Source organism: Ambystoma mexicanum, chromosome 12 (assembly GCF_040938575.1).
Source record: "Ambystoma mexicanum isolate Mex_15411 chromosome 12, UKY_AmexF1_1, whole genome shotgun sequence".
Classification (NCBI taxonomy): Eukaryota; Metazoa; Chordata; class Amphibia; order Caudata; family Ambystomatidae; genus Ambystoma; species Ambystoma mexicanum.
The window spans coordinates 229,513,808-229,541,069 of record NC_090936.1 but is presented as its reverse complement, the minus strand read 5'-3'; the positions used below and the strand labels follow the sequence as shown (position 1 = coordinate 229,541,069).

General features: G+C 44.8%; 1 protein-coding gene and 1 pseudogene across 5 annotated transcripts in view; one reads left to right on the top strand and one right to left on the bottom strand.

Annotated features, from left to right (window-relative positions):
• The window catches only part of CWF19L1 (CWF19 like cell cycle control factor 1), a 535,479-nt gene extending 511,445 nt beyond the window's left edge, over positions 1–24,034 (bottom strand). For 2 of the 5 annotated variants that reach the window (XM_069628338.1, XM_069628339.1), the window contains exons 1-3: positions 23,913–24,034; positions 20,182–20,266; positions 2,402–2,486 (exon numbers count right to left, since the gene is read on the bottom strand). In XM_069628338.1, the coding sequence (XP_069484439.1) occupies positions 2,402–2,486; positions 20,182–20,266; positions 23,913–23,935 (193 nt within the window). In that variant the 5' untranslated portion in view covers positions 23,936–24,034. Of the gene's footprint in view, positions 1–2,401; positions 2,487–20,181; positions 20,267–23,912 lie in introns of those variants that run through there. The other 3 variants (XM_069628343.1, XM_069628344.1, XM_069628341.1) reach the window with 3 other exon arrangements.
• A 65-nt stretch (positions 24,035–24,099) lies between these two features.
• The window catches only part of LOC138513467 (valacyclovir hydrolase pseudogene), a 90,260-nt pseudogene continuing 87,097 nt past the window's right edge, over positions 24,100–27,262 (top strand).

Below are 27,262 nucleotides of genomic sequence, written 5' to 3'. Positions count from 1 at the left end.
AGGTCCAACTTGGGTCCTTCCTCTGCTCTATCTCTCCATCTCTACCTGTGGTGTTCCCCAGGGGTCCAACCTCTCTCCCTGGCTGTTCAACCAATACCTGGCACTTCTTGCCCAACGCACTGCCACTCTCGGTCCCAACTTTCAGTGCTATGCAGAGGACACTCAGCTCAATTTCAGGCACCCTTCAGCCACCTCTTCTTCAACTCTCCATATGTCTGCCATCCAAGGAGTGGTGTGCCACCAATGATCTCTGCCTTAATGCCAGTAAGACTGAGATTCTCCTCATCGGCACAAGTGCTCCCTCCTTTCCTGTCACTCTCTGGCCGGCCTCCCTTGGCCCTCTTCCAGCTCCCACCTGTGAGGCTAAAAACCTCAGTATCATCTTCAACTCCACACTTTCCTTCTCTCCTCACATCTCTGGCATCTCTAAGTCACACTACCAGCTGCACCCCCCCCCCCTCATAGGTATTCTTCCTTTCATCTCCTTCGCCCAGAAGCTCACTGTCTCCAGAGCTCTGGTTCTCTCTAGGCTGTACTACTGCAACAGCCTCTTCCTTAATCTGCTTGCCTCTACTCTCTGCAACTCATCCAGAACAGGACTGCAAGACTGGTCCTTGGCCTCAAGCCCAGGGATCTTCTTTCTCCAGGACTGAAATCTCTGCACTGGCTCCCAGTGGCAGCGAGAATTAAGGATTCACACAATAACTGCATGCACAAAAGTCGGGAGAAAATGTGTCACACGACATTCAGTACCATATACTAAAACTTCTGAAGTCGAGCCATTGCCTGTACCAAGTCTTAAGTCCATTTGTAGTGAAATGAGAAGTAATGAAATCACACCACTGCGCTGAGCCAGCTCCAGATAGAGATAAGGTAAGCAGGACTTTGCGCCAAACGCAAACCCAGTAAGGATGCAGGGATAGTTAAACAGTTGTCTCAGGACCCCTAATCACTTCAAAGTAATTAATGGTGACAGTGAATTGCCAAAGTATGCCCGCGATCACTGGTAGATCCACATATATAACTTCATGGATGCACATCTTGCACTGACCCCTGGCAGGGTTAGAAGACACTCAGCATCCAGATTTCGGACTTCCAGCAGGCTCGTGGCCCATTGGATGGCAGCTCAGCCGATTTTGAGTGTTCCAGCAGAGTCTAGAGGATGCACACTGACTTCCAGGCATTTGGCCAGCCAGATGTAGCTACAATGATGAACAGCTAGATCCGGGCCTTGCTGAGGAAATTCAATGCTCCGATAATAGAAAACCGGCGATGTACCTAGAGCAGGACAGGCTGGTATCACCAGTCAGAGGGAGAAAGACACCTTGCAGTGGGCTTTCCCGTCAGAAGGCTGAGGTTTGCAAAGTGTTGGTATTGGTCAAGCCAATGCTGGTTTCTGCAGCAGTACAAAGGCATTGTGCAGTCTTCTTAGCTCCAGTGGCTGACTCGTTTTCTGGATACAGCTAGTCTCCTTATACATGGGGCTGGAGACAACCTCAGCCCTCCAATAAAGACACTTGCAACATTTCAATAGGGGACAGCCAGATTCCCTGTATTTGCGCAGCAACATTCAAGACCCCAGAGGAATGGCGACTGAGGGCAGACATCCCTACTTCTTACTGCCTGCCAGCTCACACACAAAGGAGAGTCTTTTCAGGTTTTTTTGCAAGAAGACCGTTCAGGTGCATGGAGAAAGGAGGTCCTCCCCCACCGGGCAGGTTTTAAGGACTGCCAATGAAGGACAGCCCATCTTGAACAGCCTTTTCATGGGAGGCCTGGAAATGAAGCGAAAATGCTACTTGGGACAAAGGAAAGGGGACAAAGTGTCCCTAGAGAAGTCCATGTAAGATGGCTTTAGCTGTAAATGTATAAAACATATCATAAAAAGGAGAGGAAAACTCCTGCACTGGTAGACCTGTGGGCTAACCAGTGAACGCAAATTGGCATTGCAAAAGGGGCCAAAATAAGGTGCGGTTACTGCAATAAGAAAATGATGGATGCCAAAACAAAGCCCTAAAAAAAAAAAAAAAATAGAAAGAGGGGGGGGGTGGGGGGGGGGGCCAGAGAGAGAATACTGTCCAGTATCCCCAAAACAAACATGAATGCAGGTGAGTGAGGAAAAAGTCTCACTAACCTTCAAAGTCAAGAAAAATAATCCCATTGGGTCTAGCAGTGGTGCAGGAAGGAAAGGGTAAGATTTGCAAAAAGAAAAATCGCCCCAATAGTCAGGTGTTTGTCCACAGGTCCAATAGGAAGCAAGACCTTTTTTTAAATTGTGTATTCTTTTTGTCTACTGATCGTCACAACTTGTTTATTAATTTCTGACGAGTTGAAACCATCTCTAACACAAGTAGCCAGTATTACAAAGGTTTATTTCCCTCCCATAATGTGATCTACTTGCCTTTCTTTGATCCGGTTTTATATTCTTTCCACTCAGACGAAGTTGTAGGGTTGGTACTAAAGAAGTTTCCTACACACAGTAACAACTGAAAGAAACAAATGAGTGAAAAAATGTGTACATTTAGAAAAAAAGAAAGCACACTGCCAAGAATGCAAGTAGGAGCCACATTTTCAAATACTCCATTTCATTGGAAAGCGATATATAATACCAATCCATCAATAGGGTCATGATGTTGTAAGGTGGAAATCATGCAGGATTCTCTCATCTAATAATGTACATGTTTTTATTGCAGAAACATGAAGTGGTGCACAAACAACATTAAAGCATAAGCTGTATTGAAGCATTTTGTTTCCACTCATGATGAAGAAAGGTTCTGTGGTTACCCAAAAATCAAACATTTAACTTAACAGGCTTCAAAACGTGCAGTAACCACTGGCTGGTGATAAATTGTGTGCTGTCTGCATGTAGAGAATTCAAGTGGCAAATGACTTTCTGGCCTGGCTACATGCTTGCAAATTTAAATTGCTGAAAATTCTAAAAGATGCCAAATGAACATTTTAGGAATTGGTTAGGATGAGATATAGTGACATTTTCAGTTCTTCTATAAAACCACAACATTTGAAGAATGTGTGTCTTCAGCTTACAAAACGGTTTTTACCATACAGACAGATGTCAAAAGAACTGTTCAATATTAAAATGTGCCGACAAAAGTAAAATACTGAGTTAAAAAAAATAGTCCCATTATAACAAGCCATGATAAAGTCTGCTTGTTTGATATTAAGTGAACAATTACTTCTTTGAATTCCTGAAAGTCCCTGACCCAAACTAAATGTCCTCCCACCCTACCGAATACCTTCTCAGCAGCAAGGATTTGATGGATCAGAGCGTCCTAAAATTTGCTTCAAAATAAAAAACGGTTAATTTGGAGAACTCCCAACTTTCTTTGGTATCCAGTCCAACCCCCGACACGCAGTGGTTCCAACTACCTTGGCAAACCAACGTTTCCCGTCTGACCTCCTGCACATGCCGTTCCAGACGCAAGCAATCGCAAGGAGAGTTAATGGCAAACACCAAATGCATGTTCCGCCTCACATTAAGCCACTCCCACCACCATCCAATAACCAGAATCATTATGGCAACCAGCAGTAGAATCTGCGGTGCGCACCTCTAAGCAAGATGACCCCCAAGCACTTCTAGATCAAAGAACGGGAACATGACCCCGCAGCACTTAGAAAGACACTGTGGGCCTGATTCATGGAAGTGTTTTATAATGGCGCAATCCCATTGGAAACCGCCCTGTGAATCGGGCCCCAACTATCTTTCAGACAGTTGCAATGTTCATGCTGGCCACTACCTGCTACTATGTATCCTGTGTTCAGATTTTTCATCCACACGATTGGAAAGCAATTTTGGTCTTTCCAAATTTTGCTTTAGCTCTGCTCATGCTACCTTAGTCTCAGTTGCCATTCCTTGCTCAGGCTCTGCTGCTACTCATCAAATCTACTTAGAATCGAGTTGCCTCCTCCATCTGTGGTCAGTCTTACTCCTTCCTCTGGAACAGTCACACCTCTGCATTCCGATTAGTACAGTACTCCTGCCTGGTTGATTCTCCTCTACGTCCTACCTGGGTTAGGTCCGCCCTCCCCCACTCTATGCCCACTGCAACTCCCACCCCCACATCCCCCAGGTGCAAGCTACCTGTCTGCAACTGATGCAATTTCCAATGGGTTACTGTTTTTATCTGTCACACTAAAGTTTTATTAACGGAGGAGATTGCTCAGTGGGTTAATGTTAATGGTTCAGGGATAGCACAAGTGCAAGGAGTTTGCCTTGGAAGCATGACAGCACAATGGAGGCTGGTCTCCGGTATTAAGCGTGTGATAAAGATTGCATCAGTTAGTTGAGTGTAATCCAAGAGCTTTTCAAAGCTTGAATTTCAGTAAAACCAACGTGTTCCATAAAGGGTACATACCCCTGTGGCAACTGTTCATAAATAGATTTGGAATTATGACATTCATTGCATTTGGAGATTTGTGTGCTGGTTTCTTTTGCTTCTACTTAAGTAAGCACATGCAAGACAGTTTCAAAAAAGCTGGCTCGCAGCTTAGGTCACTCAAAAATACTGACATGGCCATGGTTCTCCCTTTCACACTTTCATAGTCGAACTTGTTGACCCTCTTGTTAAAATGGAAAACTGAAAAGAAAACAAGCGCAAAAGGAACAGCTGGGAACCACATAAAACTGCACAGCATGATGTCTCGATATTCAGTGATTCACACTATTTGAAAGACAAAAATGGGGCACTAGGATTAATCTATGCTTTACCATTTAAAACTGTGCATCCTGGTATTTATCATGAAGAAACCAACAACATGTGAAGGAGAGCGCGGAGTGAGGTGCGAGTGTTTTGCCGTGTTGTCCTGCTGTTCACGGTGCTTCAAACAGCCTGTTCACAGCTCTGTTGGAATTGCTGTAGGTGTGCCTTCATAAACCAGCCTCTCTCGAGAGCGGGGTGAAGTGCGAGTGTTTTGCCGTGTTTGGCGGGGTCAAGGGGGAAGAGTCCCGCCGCACAAAGCATTTACACTCATAATTATTGGATTGGTGAAATTGGGAATTATCACCCGATTCCATTCCCCACAACTATTTGAGAGTTTTTTTCCACTCGTGGCAATGGATAAAGAGGAACTATCCCAGTGCGAAACTGGAGCACTGTCAAGAACTCGTATTCAAGCCCACCAATTACAACAAAACCGAGGTAAAGGTGGTAGTGGTGGCTTGTCTGGGGCAGGAAAGTAAATGAATCGTGTGTTGAAAACTGTACATCACCATCCGATTCCAGTGAAAGCATAAGAGCGAATATCATCCAAGAGACCGATGGCCGCTCCCTGCTCAGTGCTCTTTGTGACCAAATAAATGCTGCTCCGCGAGTGGCTTCTACCGCTAACCGTTCCATTAGTAGTATGGAAAGAACTCCAGACACTACCATAAGTGCCAATGCAATTGAAATAAAGGAACGTAGCTATCACGATTGTCCAACGTCTAAAGCAGCTGTGTCGAGGAAAAAAAATTTAGATATCACCATAGCAACAGAGCCTAGAAACGCTAAAAAAAAAAAAGAAAAATACGGAAATAAAAACACAATTCACCTCAGTGTGATGAAGGCGTATCTCCTGATCCCGGTTTGACTGAGGGGCTGCAACAAAAATTGCTCGTTCCACGTACTTGTTGCGACTGACGAGACTGCCGGAGTAACTCCAATCAACAATAAGAGGGATGGAGCCTTCTGTGCCGTCACCCATAAGGAAGGTCTCTCACATCAAAAGTAATGAAAAACGAATGCCTTCTCTGCTTAAGTAATGCAAATCACTCTACCCACACCCAACCACCCCATGCACTCTAAATACACCCACCTACCTCCACTCTCTACACCACCCAACCTACCACTACTCTCTATACTGACATGTAGACCTCCGTCATCCTATGTGGCAAACTCCTAAAATCTATCTGGAAGCAGGATTGGCTCGAAGTGAACTACCAAGCATAGGTGTAATATCTCTATAGAGATACAGAGAGAGAAAAAGTTCTTGTAGTGGTTGGCGAAATATATTGAAGGTTGCAACTACACAAATTCAAGGGGAAGCAAGTTCACCGAGAAAGAGAGAAAGAGATCCACTTTAAAGGATAAGAAAAGTGGCCAAAAAAAAATATATCTTTTGCAATCTTTAATAAAGAGGGTCTTATTCTACAAAAACAACAACAAAAAAAAAAAAGGTTGTCCTTTAAGAAAACAAAAAAATACACCATCAGATAAAAACCAAGGAAGGAGGTGGAGCCTATGAGAACAGTTACAATTGTAGCACATCTTTCCACAATGTCGATTAATCTGCCAAAACCAATGGACACTGATGAGACCCATTTAAAAGCCTCAGAAAAAAAATAGTTAAGACAGGAAGAAGAGGGGCTAAGCGTCTGCAACGATTCAGCAGGAGACTTGATGCAGTTGTCCATCTATGAAGAGGTCGACAAAACGCAGGAGTCATCCTGCTGTTCAGAAACACCAATAAATAAAAATAAATCAGTGGACATAGAGATAGATACATTGGAGAGGTTGGACGACAAAATTAATATTAAAAAATAATATTAAACCAGAGGCAAGTCCAGGTTGAGATTTCACCTCAAGATCTAAAAAGGGACAACAACTTTGAAGCCTTGGAAAACAAGCGAGAAAAACTACATCTGAAGAGAGCCCCAGTTATAAATAACTTACTCACAAGTCCTTAAGAAAATAGCACATTTGCAGAAGAATAATCTAGTTGCGCCTAAGGAAGCGAACAGATCTAAGGAAAGCGTGGGCTATCGTACTGCTGAAAAAAAAAAAAAAGAAGGGAGCCCGACACAAGGTGGAGGCGAAATCTACAAGAGATTAAGCCATCAAGTAAAATCTTCCTAGAAAGAGTGCTAAAAGCCAAAGACTGCCTCATCCTAAATCGAAATCTTTTGGAGAATATTCCTCATCTGAGAGTGATAAAATCTGAAGATATTAGGATTGTGGCCATTCCCTCAGAGAATGAGGATGATAGAGTACTTTTACGTATGAAATCCTCAGGCTTGGCAACCCTAATGATGAAAGCAAAAGACGACTTGAGATCCTTAGGTTTTGACGTTTATGTGTTCATGTCTGCTGTAGATGATGGTGGCAAGACAGAAGATGAGACACAGCGAAGAAAATAAACCTGCAAAAAAGATGTCTCTGTAGAAAAATAAATCAGTCAAAACCAGATAGGGACGTCCCCTTCTCCCTTAAAGGACCAAAGGAGCGGAAGATCACCATAAAGGGCCTTCCGATAAGAGTTTGTGATGTAACATCTAAAAAGGAAATATCTTAATCACAAAGATCCCAAAAGAGGCCTCTTGGAATTGGCTAGCCAGATATCTAGTAGATACAAATAACCACTAGAATGGGGAGGAGTCATTGCTGGATAGATTCCAGATTGTGTTCCAAGATCCTAAGGGTTTTGCACATCTACTCCGCGCTATAGGTGTAAGCTTGTATAAAGTTATGTTTCCAAGAATGAGAGTCCCCCCTACTAGATGGATACACAAGCTATTTGAACAGTGCGACTAATGGTAAAAAAAGGAAAGCCCAAGTTCAGGTTTATTAACATTAATTTAAAAAAATAACACTGTAGGAAGAGTTATTCGGGTAATTCATCCTAGCCCATTAATCCAGATTTCCCTAATTAAACTGGTGGAAAAGTCTCCCCAAAAAGACAGAATAATGGCATTATTTAGTGTCTATTGGAACTCTAAGAGTAAAACTGCAGAAAGTTGTGTGGCAACAATAATGAAAATTGATCGATGAACTTCAAACTCAATTAATCAATCCATGGCTTGTATTATGTGGAGACTTGAATATAGTATGTCAGTGCCACTAAGAAAGGAAACTCTAATAAAAGAAAAGAAGCGCCAAAAAACAAAAGAGTCTAGAAATTGGGCATTAAATCAATGCCATCTAAAAATCTGATGGAATACTAACCCAACTAGGTTTCCCTGTGAAAACACAGAGCGAGAACCCCCTTTTGATTAAAAGAGCTATATGGACAATGGAATGATCTGAAACTTTAGCTTTAAGGGCAGCCTCAAAGACCCATACCCTATCAAAATTTTTGATTAGAATACCAAATGTTACTCCGGAATACATCCCCAAATCCTGACTTTCGTGACTGCTTTTTTAAGATTGTCTTAACATACTACACACAAGAGCTACTTTAGCTCGATATGGAAATGGAGAGGTGGTTATAGCCTGTCGTTTTTGCAATTTGCATGACAAAACTTTAAAGCATTTGATCTTGTTCTGCCCTGAGTTAAGAACAGAAAGAACTTTATTACTTTATGAAAAACTAAAAAAAGGTTGCGGGCACAGATGCCGATTAGTGGTAGGAGAGGCTGTATGGAGGAGATATCCCCGCCTTGATCAGATGCTTACTGGGATTCCTTGAGAGAATATTACAGTGACAGACTAAAGTTTAAATTGAATTGACTAGGTCATGGTATGGTTAGAAATCCGATTATGGACATGGCCCTTCGACGCCTTGATTAGTTAGATGAGCGAATACTCAGACGCCTTGCAGGAACTCGAAAAGAAAAGGTGAAGTAATGAAGTTGATGCTTTGTGAGTGTAAGTTTTATGTATTAAAGCTGAATGTTTTATCAATTAAAAAAAATAAGAAGTTCTCCCTTAGGAAGAAACAGACGCTACAATTGCCATTTCTTTGTAATGCAACCTATACAGGTGAAGCACAAATCACATTTTCACTCTCTGTGCCAGAAAGGAAAAAAACATTACCATATCAGTCTGATACCCACCCATTGGGGAAGAGTCTAGACCGAAATGACAGCTAATAAGAGTAGGAGTACAAACAATAAGTGCAGTGTAGCTGCATCACCAGAGACAGAAGCAACAGAGCCATAACTGGATTCAGGGTTGGATATTTTTGAGAGCCATTTCACTCCTCACCAACAGCTACTGTTGGCTCCCCAAACCAACTGATGCCATACAAAACGTACCTGTGTAATATCGAGTGGGTGTGCCTGAAGGCATATAAAGCAGCATTTGAAGAAGTCTAGAAAATGTTTAAAGTATAATGGATAATAAATAATGGACAACAAGTAAGTCTGCATCTCGTGCAGAGGTTTGATTTGCAGCATGCCACATACTCCCTTAGAGGTAGCTCCTGCCTGCTGGGTAATGCCGGACACCAGGGGCTGGTTTCAGCATCTGCTCTTCAAAAATGTGAAAGCTTGGGGCTGCATTGCTCAGTGTAGACCCAAAGAGATTCAAAAGTGACCTCACTATATCTATGGATGCAGAAAAAAAAGAAAAAAAAAAACAAAGCACAAGAAAAAAATAATAATAATATTCTATGGCAAGACAGGCGAGCATTACTTCCATCACTGTTCCCATGGCAATTCAAACTTTTTTTTAAATTTTTTTTATTTTAAAACTTGATAACGCTTTCTTTTTGTTCCTTCCAGCTCCCCTGGAAGCTTACAACAAACATAGTGGTAGCATAGTTTGAAATAACAGAAAAAATGTCCTTGGACTACAAATGCCCAAAATCCCTTGAGTCCTCGTAGTCCTGTACCACCCCTCTTGTCCAATCAGGGTTGACCCCTGTCAATAAGAGGGACCTTAGCTGGCTCTCAACTCGCCCTTCTTTGTTGCTGCTCCTGAGCGAAGTACCTCTTACAATGTGCATTGAAATAATATTGTTTGATGATTTGTACTTGGTAGTTATTTGTTACATTAGACGCGTCACGCCCACATACTGTATGTTTATGCATATTTATTCATGAGAGGAGAGCATGTGTTATTGCAGTAGGCGTTCCAAGTGATTATTAGTATATTTTCATGTACCGAGTCCAGCGACGTATGCTTTTGAGGAGAGTTCTCGCTTCCTCTTTCACCACCGCAGCATCCCGTGGTCTCCTTCTGCAAGCAGTTTTTTTAGTCAGAGGAGCCGGGGCAGGAGCTGCGAGCGAACACGCCCTCACTAGGCCCCTGGCCCAGCCTCCTCAGGCCATAATACGTGGTCGCTCGCTCACCGACCCGGCGGAAGTCCAGCTATGAGAAAGCTCACCCCAGCAGCTACCACGTGCCGCGCTGAGCTGTTTTGCGAATGGAATGCGAGAGGACGGTTCAGCGCAGCGCGACTGGAGCTCTGTAGGAATACTATATCATATTTAAAATTGTGAACATTTCCTCTTTGGAAGTCGTGCGGGCATTTCTAAATTAATAATACCCAAGCATAACAAAAGGCAAAAACAATAAGTATAAGCAACGCTGAGGTTCCACCATATATTGCGTTATGGCACAATACAACGAGCCCAGAGGGTCCAGATCCACGTCTCCAGAGTGGAGCTCTGAGGAATGGGTGGAAGAACCCATGCAGGAGGACCAGGATCTCTCCTTAAGTTTAAAAAAGGTCCTAGGGGACTCTTGTCCCAAGCAGTCTCAGAAGGGGGGTGGGGGGGTCCCTCTTACCCAGAGGTTGGACCACTTAGAGGCTATGCTTAATAAGCAAAAAGCCGAACAAGACCAGTCCAAGAAGAGGAGGGCGCTAAGCCCTGGCTAGGGGACCTCAGCATGACACCCCAATTCTGGGGTTGATCATAAAGGCTGTAAAAATGCTTGGCAGAGTAGAGACTGACACCCCTGAGCCAACCAGAAGGGGTAGGCTTGATGCCCCAAGAGCCAGTTGACCCGGTAAACAGGCTAAATGAGGCCCTTGAGAAGGGCAACAGTGCCAGGCTATTGACCCCCTGCCACAGGGGTGTACAATTCAGGGGATGAAGAGGATGCCGTGTACACACCAGATGACGAGAGCGGAGAGGAGGATATATCCCCTCAAAGACTCGAGACGCAGGATCAGCCCCCGGATGACAAACTCCTAGGAGATATGTTCGATCCAGAATCGATAAGGCATCCTAGATCTACAGACTGGGTGCCATCACCCAGAGTTGCCCAGTACATGACTCTCCACATGAGAAAACCTTTGACCGAGAGATAAGATGCAAGATGAGGGCGGAATGGCCCAGACCTGAGCTGCCAGGCAAAGTAACAGACACCCCAGATCTCGACCCAAAGATGGTCACCTTTGTTACAAAGTCATCCAAAGATGTGAGGAAAGTGGTGGACAGAGCGTAGCGCGGATGTCAGGATACGCTGTTAGACCTCTCGCAAAAATCATGGAATTGGCCGAGACGGCCATAGAAACAGGCACTCCAGTGGACCCCCCCCCCCCACCTCGTCCCCAGTACTAGCCAACTGGGCACAACGCACAGTTTGCCTATTGGGGAATGCGAACTGTGCGCTCTCTTCAGAGAGAAGGCGCAGAGTCCTGTTAAAAATAGACAGTAAGCTAAGCAATCCATCGTCCTATGAAGCGTGCAAAGGGCATGCTATTCGGAATCATGTCTGTTCTTGCGAGAGAGGGGCGCCCGCTACCTTTGTAAAACTATTTGTTAAGGAACCTGGGATTGGTAACCCTAGGTCTCCTGGGGGCAACCAGACGTGGTCTCCCTCTCACTGTGCTTAGAGAGGCATCAGCTTCACCTCACTGATGATCCCCAACAAGGGTGAAACACGTGTATGGGGTTGCTGGTGGTACTCTCGTTCAGATTGGAATTGCCATTGTATTTCGGTGCTGGACTGCCCCTGGGCAGGACAAAGACTGATATGCAAATGGATATTTCCCATCTGTGAAAGGCACAGTGAGTAAAAGCAGTGGCTGCGAACTCTCAAGTGGTTAATAACCACTGAACAGGTTATCATGTCTGTTCTTGCGAGAGAGGGGCGCCCGCTACCTTTGTAAAACTATTTGTTAAGGAACCTGGGATTGGTAACCCTAGGTCTCCTGGGGGCAACCAGACGTGGTCTCCCTCTCACTGTGCTTAGAGAGGCATCAGCTTCACCTCACTGATGATCCCCAACAAGGGTGAAACACGTGTATGGGGTTGCTGGTGGTACTCTCGTTCAGATTGGAATTGCCATTGTATTTCGGTGCTGGACTGCCCCTGGGCAGGACAAAGACTGATATGCAAATGGATATTTCCCATCTGTGAAAGGCACAGTGAGTAAAAGCAGTGGCTGCGAACTCTCAAGTGGTTAATAACCACTGAACAGGTTATCATGTCTGTTCTTGCGAGAGAGGCGCGCCCGCTACCTTTGTAAAACTATTTGTTAAGGAACCTGGGATTGGTAACCCTAGGTCTCCTGGGGGCAACCAGACGTGGTCTCCCTCTCACTGTGCTTAGAGAGGCATCAGCTTCACCTCACTGATGATCCCCAACAAGGGTGAAACACGTGTATGGGGTTGCTGGTGGTACTCTCGTTCAGATTGGAATTGCCATTGTATTTCGGTGCTGGACTGCCCCTGGGCAGGACAAAGACTGATATGCAAATGGATATTTCCCATCTGTGAAAGGCACAGTGAGTAAAAGCAGTGGCTGCGAACTCTCAAGTGGTTAATAACCACTGAACAGGTTATCATGTCTGTTCTTGCGAGAGAGGGGCGCCCGCTACCTTTGTAAAACTATTTGTTAAGGAACCTGGGATTGGTAACCCTAGGTCTCCTGGGGGCAACCAGACGTGGTCTCCCTCTCACTGTGCTTAGAGAGGCATCAGCTTCACCTCACTGATGATCCCCAACAAGGGTGAAACACGTGTATGGGGTTGCTGGTGGTACTCTCGTTCAGATTGGAATTGCCATTGTATTTCGGTGCTGGACTGCCCCTGGGCAGGACAAAGACTGATATGCAAATGGATATTTCCCATCTGTGAAAGGCACAGTGAGTAAAAGCAGTGGCTGCGAACTCTCAAGTGGTTAATAACCACTGAACAGGTTATCATGTCTGTTCTTGCGAGAGAGGGGCGCCCGCTACCTTTGTAAAACTATTTGTTAAGGAACCTGGGATTGGTAACCCTAGGTCTCCTGGGGGCAACCAGACGTGGTCTCCCTCTCACTGTGCTTAGAGAGGCATCAGCTTCACCTCACTGATGATCCCCAACAAGGGTGAAACACATGTATGGGGTTGCTGGTGGTACTCTCGTTCAGATTGGAATTGCCATTGTATTTCGGTGCTGGACTGCCCCTGGGCAGGACAAAGACTGATATGCAAATGGATATTTCCCATCTGTGAAAGGCACAGTGAGTAAAAGCAGTGGCTGCGAACTCTCAAGTGGTTAATAACCACTGAACAGGTTATCATGTCTGTTCTTGCGAGAGAGGGGCGCCCGCTACCTTTGTAAAACTATTCGGAGACACCTTCGCCAAGGAGATGAACCAGTTTGTGGGAACGTATTCTGCCCTGGAAAAGGCTCAAAATTCCATCAAGAGAATCTTTTACGGGCGTGTTTTTTCCAGGACCAGGCGCCAGAGGGGTCGAGCGTCCGGTCGCTTCACCTCTAACAGAAGGTCCCAGGGACAGAGAACCCAATACTGGGAAACACGTCAGCAAGCCAACCTCTTCCCAGCAAGGAGCCGTTTCCCAAGAAATAGAAGATGGGGAGGAGCCTACAGACAGCAGAGTGCACCAAGCGGCGAGCACCATAGCTGCTCCCTGCAAGGTAGGGGGCATAACAGTCTGGTTTTTACAGGCATGGCGCGAGATATCCAGCGATGCATGGGTGCTGCAGGCACTGTTAGGTATGCGACTAGAGTTCGTAGGCATCCCCTCACAGGCACGAGCGCCATCCCCAATGTTCAAGTCTCAGGGCGAAAGAGTGCAGCTCTTCAGCGAATTACACGATCTAGCAGTAAAAGGGGCAAGAAAGGAGTACAGGAGGCGCCAGGCCTTATCAGCAACATGTTCCTAGTCCACAGAGGGGAGAAGGTCAGACCCATAATAAATCTGAAGAGTCTGAACGAATGGGTAGTGTACAGACACTTCAAGGTGGAAGGAATTCACCTCCTTCGGGATCTTCTCAGGACAGGGTACTGGCTTGTCCGTCTCGATCTCAAGGATGTCTAAGCTAACAATAAACATTGTAGAACAGCATCGGAAATATCTCCGATTTCAGTGGGGTACCGAACTGTGGAGGTTCACTTGCCCTCCATTTGGGTTAGCATCCGCCCCGTGGGCCTTCACCAAGCTCATGCGCCCCTGTAGCAGCTGCCATTCGCAAGAGAGGGATAAGGATCATAATATACCTAGACGATATACCGATTCTGGGTCAAAGCGCAGCACAGCTACGAGACCAAGCAGAATGGGTATGCAACCTGGTAACCTCCCGCGGTTTCCTCATCAATTCCAAGAAGCCAGATCTCTGCCCCGCCCAGAGAATAGAATTCCTAGGCTTCGTAATAGACACCAAAAGAGCGGTGCTGGAATTGCCGACCCAGAAAGTGTGAGCGAGTCGGAAAGAACTGAGGTCAGTGATAGCGAAAAAGGTTATTAGTGTCCCTAGACCAAGAAGCCATGACAGAACTCCATTGGTGGTTACAGAGCATGGAAGCCTGGAGATACTCCGGATTTGGTAGTAGAATCAGACGCCAGCAGAGCAGGCTGGGGTGCGCGGTGCAGGAACCTCCAAACGGGGGGAAAATTGTCTCAGGAAGAACTCAAACTCCATATAAACTGTTGAAACTTTTAGCAGGCTCCTTTGTAGTAAGAGCGTTTACCAGAGACCGTGCAAACTGCTGCGTCCTTCTCAAGATGGACAACATTTCAGTGGTCCGGTATATAAACAAGCTAGGGCGGGGGGGGTCGGGTACGGGGGAACTTCCTCCAGAATGCTGGTGGAATTAGCGAAGGATTTTTGGCATCATTGCTTGCACCAGCAGATATCGGTATCAGCAGAATATTTACAGGGGCTCAGAGCATTGTAGCGGACTGCAATTTGCGATATCTGGTAGACAGTGACTGGAGGCTACTCCCGACCATCTTCAACATCTATGGGGACCATTGGGTCTAAGCTTGTTCGCCATCAGACTCAATACCCAGTTGCCCAGGTTCTACAGCTGGCGGACAGACACGGAGGCAGCAGGAACAGATGCGTTCCTTCAACAGTGGTCGGGACCCGTGCACTACGCGTTCCCTCCATTTATCACACTGATGAAAGTGAGGACAGAAAAAGCGGTGCTAGTGCTCATAGTGCCGATGTGGAAATCCCAGCCATGGTTTCCAGGAGTGATGAACTTTCTCCAGATTTTCCGAGAGCGATTCCTCACAGAGCGGACATTCTACAGAGTCCCGATGGTCAGTTTCACCCGCTAATACCAGAGGGCACACTGACGCTACTGGCATGCAAGGTTTCAGGCGACGTTGGGAGCTGCCAGGCATTTCGCAGCTCACTGCGGACTGTTATTAGAAGCTTGTGGGCACCTTCCACCATTAGGAGCTATGGTGCCGCTTGGACTCTATGGTCGTCGTATTGTGCAGGCATCGGTTCTAATCCCATTTCAGCCCCTTTAGTACACATGCTGAACTTTTTAGCGCAAAGGTTCGAAGAAGGCTGTGCCTACAGAACACTAGGAGTATACAGGTTTGCGATATAAGCAGGGCATGACAAGGTGGAAGGACACCCGATAGGAGAGCACCCCGCTGTCATATGGCTTCGAAAAGGAGTGAGAAAACCACCAGAACCCAAGTACATGGTTCTATGGGACGTACAGACAGTTGAAGTTATTTCAAGCCCGTCTCACAAATAGCTAATAGAGTGATTAATAGCTTTGAACAAGCAGAACGCACGACTCAGTCTTGCCATAGAAAGAAGATTGTCCAGGATTACAGCTCAGGCAGTCTTGATTCTATTAAAGACAAAGAGGCAAGCATTATATCCCACCCTCGTGGGTCATGACATGGCATGAACTGTGTTTTGATAATGTGTTGAGTAAAGACCCACTCTTATGATCACGTCTCCATTCCTTTCAGGGGAAGATCAAAAAGCAACCTGAGAGCAGGATCGTAACAACCGATCGAGAGGATCAAGTAAGAAGATGCAATGTTATCAGCTCTAAGTCATGAGTTTGGCAAGGATGAGTGGTTCCAGTTTGTTTATTATGTTGGTTCAAGTTGATTGTTGGACTTGGTTCAGTTTTGGGTACCAGTCAAAGAAAGAGGAGTTGAGAGCCAGCTATAGTCCCTCTTATGGACAGGGGTCAGCCCCGATTGGACAAGAGGGGTGGTACAGGACTATGAGGACTGATTTTGGGCATTTGTAGTCCAAGGACATTTTTCCCTGTTATTTCAAACTATGCTACCACTAGGTTTGTTGCAAGCTTCCAGGGCAGCTGGAAGGAACAAAAAGAAAGTATTATCAAGTTAAAAAAAATTATTTATATTTTTTTTTTTTAAAAGAGTTTAAGTTGAATTGCTATGGGAGCAGTAATTCAAGAAGTAAAGCATAATGCTCCCCTCCTTGTCTTTAATAGAATCAAGACTGCCCAAGTTGTAAGCCTGGACAATCTTCATTGTCTTCCAAGATGGCATAGAGCGAAACGTGATTGAGGCCCTTGATTGGGTTAGAGCCCCCAGAACAGCAGTACAAATATCAAGTTGGAAGCTACTTGCAAGACATAATAAATGTGCTCAACTTCCCAGTTCTCCACATGCACACAACACACCATCTCTTGTGTGCTCACCAAGAGTCAATTATTGCTCACCAAGGACAAGCGGCAAGTGCATATTTTGAGGCTAGCATCAGGTCAGCTTGCTTTATTTTATTTTTTTTCTCCTTTTCTATCCGTATAGGATTTTTCACATTGTTGGATGACTAATTTTCCCCAAGGGGTCATGGGGTGGAGGGGAATCACAGGCAGGCGTCTTGTCATTATACCTTAAGAGAGAGTTCCACTTCAGTCACACTTCTTTGATGACACACTGTGGCTGAAGCACGTGTCTGGGTCTGCTCCTGGTATTCTTGCTCAGAGGGTATTTGGCCGTTATTTCTGGCTGGATAAAACCGATAAACAAACTCTAGTCTAACATGGAGAACTTCCCATTTTCTTTTTTTTTTTTTTGGTAGTCCTCAGGGGGTTACAACCCAAAGATGAAGCAATTTTGTATTTGCATTTTATTGTAACTTATAGAGCATTTTCTCCAAAGAGCTGGACATCATGAAAAATGGGTACAACAATATCTCAAACAGTGTTCCAAATTGTGCTCCTGGTTGTAGGCTAGAAGAACCTGGTTAGTTTGAATGTTGTCGCCCCAGGCAAACTAATGCCCAACATACATATCTATGAGTAAACACCTTTGTCATATGGGACAATCTATATGATAGAGGGGGTCATAAATATGGACACAATGTTACATTTGCATCTTATGTGGAAGTTAGCATGAAGCGTTCCGCAAATCTATCTCCAAATCCCCCAGTGGTAGCTCCTGCTCACTGGTTAATGGTGGATAGTCAGGAGCTGTTTTTAGCACCCGATTATCCAATCGTAATTTCGATCCCTCTGAAACGATGGGATGGATAACTAATGCAGTAGAAGCAAGAGAGGTCAAAAGGTGTGCTTTCAGGCAGCAATAGAAAATATGTAGTATGGGGGAGGCACGGCAATCGGGTAAAGAGCATTCCAAAATATCAGGGCAAGGAGAGAACGGGGGAGGCAGAAGATACTGGGAACGGAGAGGATGGGAGGGAGAGTGGAGTGAGACATGGGAAGCAAGAAGGAGCAAGGCCATGGTAGCACTTGAAGACTATACAAAATGGAAAAGACGAGTCATAGGGGAGAAGAGAAATGGAAAGAAGTGAGGGGGGAGAGAGAAGAGAAGACATCGTGGAAATGAATACAGAACGTAAACGGGTAAGATGAGAAGAGGGGAGTCTGGTAAGAATAAGGAAGGATGAACTTTATGAATATTGAACAAGAGAAAAAAATGGTAGGTGCGAGCAGTCAGGGAGATCTGTGAAGAAAACAAGAGTGAACAATCAAAGTTGAAGCCAAGATTGCGAGCAGAAGGGGAGAACCATAGGAGGAAACAGGAGGCCAGGCGGGACAGATTAGGGTGTAGGAGAAGTGAGTGGAAAGCAAAGAAGCTCGGTTTTTGATGGGTTAAGCTGAAGGAGGTGGGTCTGCATCTAGTCCTGGACAGCAGAGACATGAGACATGGCGAGATTCAGTGAATTTCGAGAAGGACAAGATGAATCGTCAGCATTTAAAAATTGAGGAGAAAGATTGAACGATTCGATGATAGAGAAGAGTAGGTGAGACTTGGTGGACCCCATATAGAAGAGGTTGAGATGGGGAATGTGACCAGCCCAGACACCGAAGCAGTGATTAGAAAGATAAGAACCGAACCAATCAGTTATAGAAATGAAGAACCCAAATGAGGTGAGATTGGAGAGGAAAGTAGAGTGATCAACTGTGAAACGACACAGAAATCAATGAAAACGAGAATGGGATAGGATCTGTTGTGACATGTAAAATGATGAAGTCATTTGGGAACATGGAGAAGGGCGGTTTCAGTAGAGTGTGCAGGACAGAAATGCCATTGAATGGGGAAGGGGTAGGCGCAGGGCACAAGAGAGTCGAGAGTGAGGAAGGAGGAGATTTGTGAGAACACAACTTGTTGAAGTTGTGGGAGATGGGTCGGTAGTTTGATAGAGAACACTGGTTAAGAGAAGTTATTTAGAATAGGGATAACCAAAGCATGTTTCATAACAGGAAAAGTCAAACAGGACAGCGAGAGATTGAAGAGAGACATCAAACAGAATATGTGGGTATAAGAGGAGGGTAGAGGATTAAGAGGGGAGACCTTGAGATGGGCATTGAATGAGGCAGTATCCAGGTCAGTGAAAGGCAGGGGGAAGAAGAGTGAGATAAGTGAGAGGGTGCAGGTCAAGGAACAGAGCTAGAGGGAGAGTCGGATGGGGAAGCCCGTAGGGTAGCAACTCGCTAATCAGCATAGTCAGATGAGGGCAGAGGCGACAAGGTTGAGATGTCGGAGGACAGAGCATTTTGTTGATAATCTGAAAGGTGACAAGTGTGGCATGAGAGGAAAGCAAAAGAGAAGTAGTGTTTTTAGCGGCAAGGAGAGGAGTCATTGGAAGAATGGAGTACAGATAGGAGAGAGAGGGGTCAGAGGGAGAGCATGTTTTTTTTTTTTTATACCAATGACGCTCTGCATTTTGTAGTGCAGAACGGAGAGAGCAAATGCAAGGCGTCAACTATGGTTTAGCCTTTTTGCTAGAAGAATCGATTCAGAAGGGTAGAGTGTATCAAGAGTAGAAGAAAGGTAAACTCGGAGCATGGCAAAAGTAGAGAAGGAAGGGGGGGCAGAAAGGGAAGAGAAAGGAGGGCGTGGAAAATTAGTAGAGGTCATACCAATGCAAAGTGGAAGAGCAGGTAGGGGAGCATAGAAAAGGAGGAGAGTAGATAATGGTCAGAATAGCGAGTGATTGAGTGGAAGAGGTCAAGGGATGAACTGGAGATATGGGAAGATGGGTTAGGGAGCTGGTGAAGCGAGTAAGATTTAAGAGGGATAAGTGGGGATGACGAGTGGGTGGAAGAGAGGTGGAGATTGAAGTCACCTAACAGGAGGAAGGGAGACAGGGAGGGAAGAAGAGAGACAAGATCATTAGAAGGGTTAGGAGAACCAATGGGTTGGTAGATAGTAAGAAGGAGAGGAGAGAGTACACGGCTTCAAGGAAGATAAAGATAAGTGATTTTCAAAGAGAGAATAAGTTGAGAGGTTAGGAGGAAAAGAAGTAGTCCAAGAAGAGTGGTACAGGATGACAGTGCCACTGCCTCAACCAGTAAGGCATGTAGAGTGGGGGGAATTTAGTGGAGCAAGAAGAGGAATTGAGAGCAGTCGGCTAATTTTCTGTCAGGCAAAGAAACAGTAAGCTAAGACGGAAGAACAGGTCAAGGACGAGTGGGATTTGTTAAATATGGGGACCTTAAGGGCTGATTTGTGGTTTTTACCTTCTATTCATTTTCGGAAGAGGACTTGTCACATTGTTTGTCTATTGATCATAGAGCACCATTCTGGTCGAAGCACTGTGCCTTGAAGAAAATCCATTAAACAGCACTTGATGTCTCTGGTCATTTATATAGTTGTCAATATGTATCCACATGAAGGCTGATATCAAATGTTTCTTCGGTTAGGAACAGTGTAGAAGGCATTGCAGAAACCCAAGAAAAATCTATCCACGATTAACCAACGTAAAGGTTTATTTAAAAATGAGAATGTATTAGAAACCGGTCTGGCATCTTAATAACATTCGAAAAAGATGGCCTACTTCTTTGTAGAAGAAAAGAAAATGATCTTACATCAAACTGCCCACTTTTCTTCTGAATAACGCGCACTCTGTTGAATAGCGCATCAAATTTCCCGTCCACATCACCACAGGCCAATCTATAGGAAAGTGAAAGCATGCAAATAAAATTTTAAAAAACAAAAGAAATCACGAATCAACTGGTCAGGTCTGCATTCATAGAATCATTCTCATGCTCTAATTCGCTGTAGCCTTCAAACCATGACAGTGCATTTTTCACTTTACATAGTATTCTTACAACGCCTGGTTCTCTGGGAAGCCGTCCCCTTATTGCAAAAGATTGTTAATTTAACAATCTTTTGCATTAAGGGGACGGCTTCCCATAGTTTATAACTAATTGGATGCATAAATATTGACTGCTACACATCAACATTTCATTTAATTCAAAGACCATACCCCACTGCTGCATTATCCACCTCGAATGTACAGAAAAATTACAATGAAAGCACAAAGTACCAGGGAGATGAAGGAGGGGTAAAACAACTTAGACAAGAGACACTGTGGCCAGAACTCAACGAAAAAGTACCCAAGTCAGCCTTGTAACTAAACGCATGCATCCCCTCTTTTACCAATAACAATGCTGCAGGTCCATTGGTCAAAGTAAACATCCTAACATGTTGTATCCTTTATACTTTTTGGCAGTTTTGGGCATATACCAACTACTTCATAACCTGAGCTTCACAGATTATGCAGTAGCAGATTTGTCATGCTGTTCAAGGAAAAGTTTACTGTGTGCATTGGCATTAAAGAAGCAGGTTATTTCTTGTGTGACTTTTTATACAAGTAGATTGCTTATTATGTGGTATGGGGAAATCGTGACTTGGCAGCTACTGATTTAAGGCGCAATGAACCACATCAATATAGCGTTCCATTGGGCCGTCTGGGTATCAATGTGTGTTGACAGCTACACTACTACTTAGAATTCAAACACCATTCATTACACAGTCAGAACTTCACATCTCACCGTCTTTATAGCCCAGACTCCATCCCCAGAGCATAGGTATTTTGGTTCACACGAACGTGCAAAATGATTACCCTTATGTCCCTCTTCCTTTTCCCAATCATTTACTCTTGAAGACTGTATTCCTTCCTTCAGTGGTTTTTCTAAAAATATTATTTTCTTTTAAGTTTGCCCATCACTCGCACCCTAACCCCAGAGTATTTAAGGGTCATGTCTCCAACAATGAGTCAATTCGACCCACCCATTACTTAGGATGGCAGAGGGCTCCTCAAATTGTTAGATCAATCCCTCAAGTACCTGGCCAGGACCTCACCCTTCCAATTCACCAACAGCCTCTTTTGTCGCCTTTAAGGAAAGAGGTCATAAAGCAACCGCCCTCTCCATTATTCACTGGCCAAGAGCCATATCACCAACAGCATAGCCTTCTTCGAAATAGCTTGTGTCGGTGGGAAGTTTAAGCAATCTGACAAATTGCCACTTTCTGCGGGGAGGCTAAAAGCATTTCCCTGATAACCAGCTGCAGGGCTACTCCCATTCTTAATTATGCCACACTGGTTTACCAGCAGATATGGTTCTGTACATTTCAAAACAAATAAGAAGGTTGGTACAAAACACAAAAAGAAGATTAGCGGGAAAGGAATTGGGCGGGGCAACAAGAAAGATGTTTCAAATATCATCTGCCTTAGGTGACGGCTCTAGACCTTTTGCTCATCTCTCTGGCAAAGGTTAGACAATAAGAAGTGACTTGATTGAACCATCTTGACTTACAGTTCATGGTAAACCTACTGAGGTTGCTTTTATGACAAATCTACCAAAATATAGTGCAGATATTTAGACTCATGGAGACCTTCCCTGCCAAATCTCCCACAACTCGCTGGAGTCTCTAACAATTAAAGGCCGACTCTCACACTGCTGCAAATAACTGTAACCCTACCCAAGACCAGCGGTTCAGTGTACCTACTTACACAGCCATTCTGAAAAGGATGCTTTGTTGTGCAGAGTATTGCACATGTTTTACACAGGAGAGGGCTAATCAAATACCTTTCACACGGAACGATCAAGGAAGGTGCATAAACAGGACTTCTATGAGAGGTGAATGAGGACAATGCACACTGTCCTGAAGTCGGTTTGCAGGAAGCTGGGCGAGTACAAATTCCTTAAAAATAAATTGCACTATCAATTTTACTCGGGTCATTTTTAGTTTTAGAGGAGTTTCTTTTTCAACTTTGAAGTTGTACTGACGGTTTCTAACATTTTGAAACTTTAGTCCAACTTGAACCTTCTGTTTTCTGCAGATATTTATCCCAAAAAAAAAAAAAAAAAAAAAACCAAACATACTTTAGACATGATTACAATTTTGGAGTGCCAGAGCATAAAAACAGTATCTTTTATATTATAAGAGAAAGTGAAACGTGGTCTGACATACGCACTGTCACAAGAATCACAGAGAGCTTGCACAAATCACAATGCACACACAAATCTACCCAGAATCAAATTTACCAATGGAGTGTTCCGATTGCAAACTCAAGTGGTGATTATTATACTAACACCCCAAAAAAAGCACTCTTGTAAAAGGTGGCGGTGGGATAGAGGCGCTATACTCACTGTGAAATGGAGGGGAGTTGCTCGGGCCTCTATCAGAGGGACGCAACACGGACTACAAAATAATTTCTCAGCCATGCCACCTTTGCCATTTAACTATCAGGATTGGTTTTTAGAGCCTTTCGGTCTTTGGAAAGGGTACTCTCAAGAAAACTAACGCAAGTAAAGCCCATCTGGTCACTGATAAAATCATTCATTACTTTTCAGGGTTCAAAATTGCTGGGATCTATTTAGCTCCTGCTTCAATCTTAGGGGAGCCTGGTTAACTTGAAACCAACAGCTACTTTTGGCTCGCCAAGAAAACGGGTGCATTACAAAAACACACATTTCCGCATGCTTCCTGCCACTCCATATCCAGGGCAAAACCTCCCTGGATCCATGGGAGCGAGCTTTATCAAAGCGTAACATTAAACTTTGGGGTGTACATGTGTTCCGCCGTTATTACAAAAAGGACTATAGAGCGTTGAGGGGGTAATTGGAGCTTTAAATGCGATACTGGTGTATTAAATGCCTTAACCAAGTGTGCCTTCAGACACTTGGTAAGCAGTAGTTATGCCCTTGCACTTACGTCTTGTTAAAAAAAAACATGAGCAAATCAAGTTTTGATTTGCGATTAGGCATTTGTCAGTGCAAGCTATCATATTCCCCAGGTACTAACACCATGTCGCAGCTTAGTGCCACAACGGCAGTGCTTGGCAAATGCTTACAGAATGCCTATACACAAGCCCAAAGTGCTGGCGTTTCCAGCGTGTTTTTTGGTCAATGAATGGGGCATTACTGGGGGTGCCAAGATATAAACGGTGTGGAGCTGTGAACCCACATGGTAATTATTAAAGCCAATGGGTATGGAAGTTCTGCTGAATGGCAAGTACGATCACTTCTCAGCAAAGTATCTATTTTAAAAACGGAAGTTAAAATGTATATTGCCGAAAAATCCCGTTGGTTACAGCCTCAAACATAATTTTCAAAAGCAACGAACAAAAAGCTCATGTAAAACACATACAGTAAAGCCGAGTTTACCAGCCACACTCACGAGCAGAGAGAATAGGAGTCATCAATAACATTAACACATTAATAAGACCTTAGACTCCCTCCCGCCGTGCCAAACCCTAAATATACATGCAACCCATTCGCAGAGAAGTGAAAACGAGTAAGCTACTTACATCCTGAGCGACGGTTCAGCCATTGAGACTGTGCAGTGGTGAGTGTTTCGGTAGCGTGTGCCTAAGCCACATTATTCAAACAGTACAGACTAGTTCCTATTAGAGTAAGCGACCCATGGACGCATCTTAATCACGTGTCCGACGCGTTGCGTTTCATAAAACGTACGTTTCAGATCCTCTGGTGATCTGATTACGTCCTCACACTGCACTCGAACTGAGTCCACTGGTCATTTAAAAAGAGGGTAAGTGGGAACATTGTTCAGGCGTGACTCGTGTAGGAGACGTTTTAGCACATCAAGTAAGGGCCAACAGGCTAAACTGGCAGATACATGTTGGTACATCAATAGGGTGAACAGACATACAGGTGTTGTATGGTATCCTGCAACCCCATGGCAGCCAGTGTTTGGCAATCTTCAGAGCCACGCTCACTTGGAGAATATTGAAATACAACCCGATAGCATACTTGCCAACCCTACTGATTTAGGCAGTAGGCTACTGCTTTTTAAGCAGTCCTAGCGCCTACAGATTTGGGTGACAGATCCTACTTGCATTTTACAATGGCAGGTAATTTATGTGACTCTAAGGCAATTAATCTGTCAGTGGTAGGCTGGTAAATGATTAATTTGAGTGATGGGGTCAGATCAATCCACTGACCTGACAACTACATGACTCTGCCCTGCACTCTTGCCAGGGTAGACCTTAGGTGAACCACCAGTGAAGGCAAGTGGCAGAGCGTACCACCATTACCCAGCATCTGCCTATCAGACTGGGGAGGGTATCAGTCTCCAGGTTGTTCAGTGTTCAACCTGCACTGCAGGAATAGATATGCAATGCCTGGGCTGCTACAGAGCAGGGCAAACGTTGCCTACCAGCTCTGTGTGATTATTTTCTGTAAAGTTAGGTAATTGAATTTGGTGTTAACTTACCATTCACAAAATTATACATTTTAAACATTTGAGCATCTTTCCATGTTGTGCTGTTTGATGGGTTGTGCATTTTAGAATGCTGCAGTGGTGCCAACAATGTATGTTTTGTGTAATTTCCTGTGATGTCATTGTTATGTTAAAGGCATGGTCTAGTAAAAAATGTTATTGTCCCTATGGGTCGGCCATGTTTTTTTAAGCCTAAGTGGCTCGATTTTAGAAAACTTTCCTATGGACCTTACCCGAGTTTTCGTCCATTAAACGCACGCGAAAACAAGCACCAGGGAGCTGCCATTTTCTGATAATCCTATCTTTTCCCCGATCGCCCTGGCTGACCTGCTTTTGCGGCACTAAATCAATTCCCCCGCCCCTGAGCCTGACATTATCAAAACATTCATATTCCCCGCCTCTCCCTGTGACGTTACTGTGCTGCGTAGGCAAACGCGCCCAGTCGTCTTCTGCGCGACTCCACACAGAACCCGGAAACCAACACAGATCAACTCACAACACAGCGCGCCACAATTCGGAATATGAAACTGTACTTTACAATGAAACAGCAACACGGTACATTTGGTAAAGTACATTTATTTGGCATTAAATGTTTAGAGAATATTCAGCAATTGACATATGCACTCCGGAAGCCATTTATTTTCTTTTATCTGTATCCGCAATAACTGTTCCGTTTCATCTTGAGTCACGCGCTGTTCCTTTATGGCACACAGGGTGTTCATTTTCGTAAAAAGAATCACTTTGGAAGCACGGTGAACCGCAAGGCTCTTCCATCAACTAGGCACTAGTCCAGCCTAAAGGTTGTTATGTTGCTTCTAGCCACTAGTACAGCGTAAGGGCATGTGGGCCCTTGGCGATCGTCCCATAATATGGTGATCGTGCTCCAGTTGTTGACACGAAGCTGCAGGTGTCTGCTGAAGAATCCATCCGCCGGTGTCTCAAATAGTGTAACGCTCACCTGGTTCCCCCGGAGGCGCAGGTCTTGATCTGGCGAGGATACGGTCTTCAGGGTTAGGCGCAGGGTTCGTTTTGCTCCCGGACTGGGCCCCCTTCCCACCGATAGTTTAAGCTGAAGAGTGAGATGTCTGCAAGGGTAAACCAAGGTATTAGTGTTTGGAAGGTTTGAAAAGTTCCTTGCCCCTCTCGCCCTTTCTTTCCCCGTGGAACTGGGTTGATATTGCGCTTACCTTATATAGGTAAATGCCGGGCTCTCCATCCTGCGTCTTGTGCAGGGGCGCTGGGTCCAGTTGCTTCACTGGATGCGAGCTCTGCCTCTTGATAGAGGATTTGCTGAGAGCGAAGACGCCGTTAATGCACGAGCGTGCCTCATAAGTAATAAAGTTCCTTTTGATTGTTCTCTTCACTTTCAAAAATCTTAAGTCTTAAAGTCTATGTCTTTTCCCTTTTTAGATGCTGTGGAGATGAAGATTATCCTTCTAATGGCACGTAAGTAGCAAGACTGTTCTAGCGCTGTAGAATGCACTGTAATGTCTCTTTTGTCTTTGCAGGTGCCGAGGAAGCAAACGTAACACAGGTGAGCAGACTTGTAACTAAGCGTTACTAACCGAAATATCTTGCCTTGCAGGTGCCGGAATGCAGCGCGAGCTGAGTTGGTACGGACGTAACACAGGTAAGCAGGCTCTGTAGTTAAATATTACTGACCGATGTTCTTTCTCTTTGCAGATGTCGGATGCCGGAAGAGAAAGGCAGAAAAAGGCGGTTCTGATGTTGCCGTTGGATTAGGTAAGTAAATTCGCTGCCCTTTCTTTAGCCTAACCTGTGCCTTTGTCTTGCAGGAGCTGCAGAAGACTGAAGAAGACTGAAGGTTGGATCCCAGCAGGTTATTTCGTATTCACAGGATCCGGAGTGGGAGTTTTCCTGGAGCTGACACGGTGAGCGTCCTGCTGCAGATGCAGAATAACGCGAAGCACGTGAAACCAATCAGGTGTGGTTTAAATAGTCTTCTGTAGTGCTTAGGCGTCTTCTTCCACGGCCCCACCCAGGTAAGAAAAGAGTTCCAGATTTCTAGAAGAGTTCCTGTGTTCTGCTTCCAGGGAGTGGCTCCTGCTCCACCCAGACAGAAAAGTAGTCCCAGGCAGAGAAGGATCAGGAGACCAGTTAGCTGGTAAGTAAGCAGCATGGTCTGCTACAGGTAGGTCCACCAAGCACTCTTACCTAATATGAGCCCGGCGCTTCCAGTGCCGGGACCGGTCACCATCATGAGCCTGGCGCCACTGACGCCAGGACAAGGTCCAAAAGGTCCCAATTGGGACTGGCTGGTTCCTGGGATCAGAGTTATGGGCCTGCTTCCAAGGTCGTGTGGCAAGTCCTGACCCCTTGGAAGCAGGGGTCATGACAAATAGATGGCAGTGGCAGTAAGGGATCAAATACCCGTTATGAAAACAAAAAAATGATAAT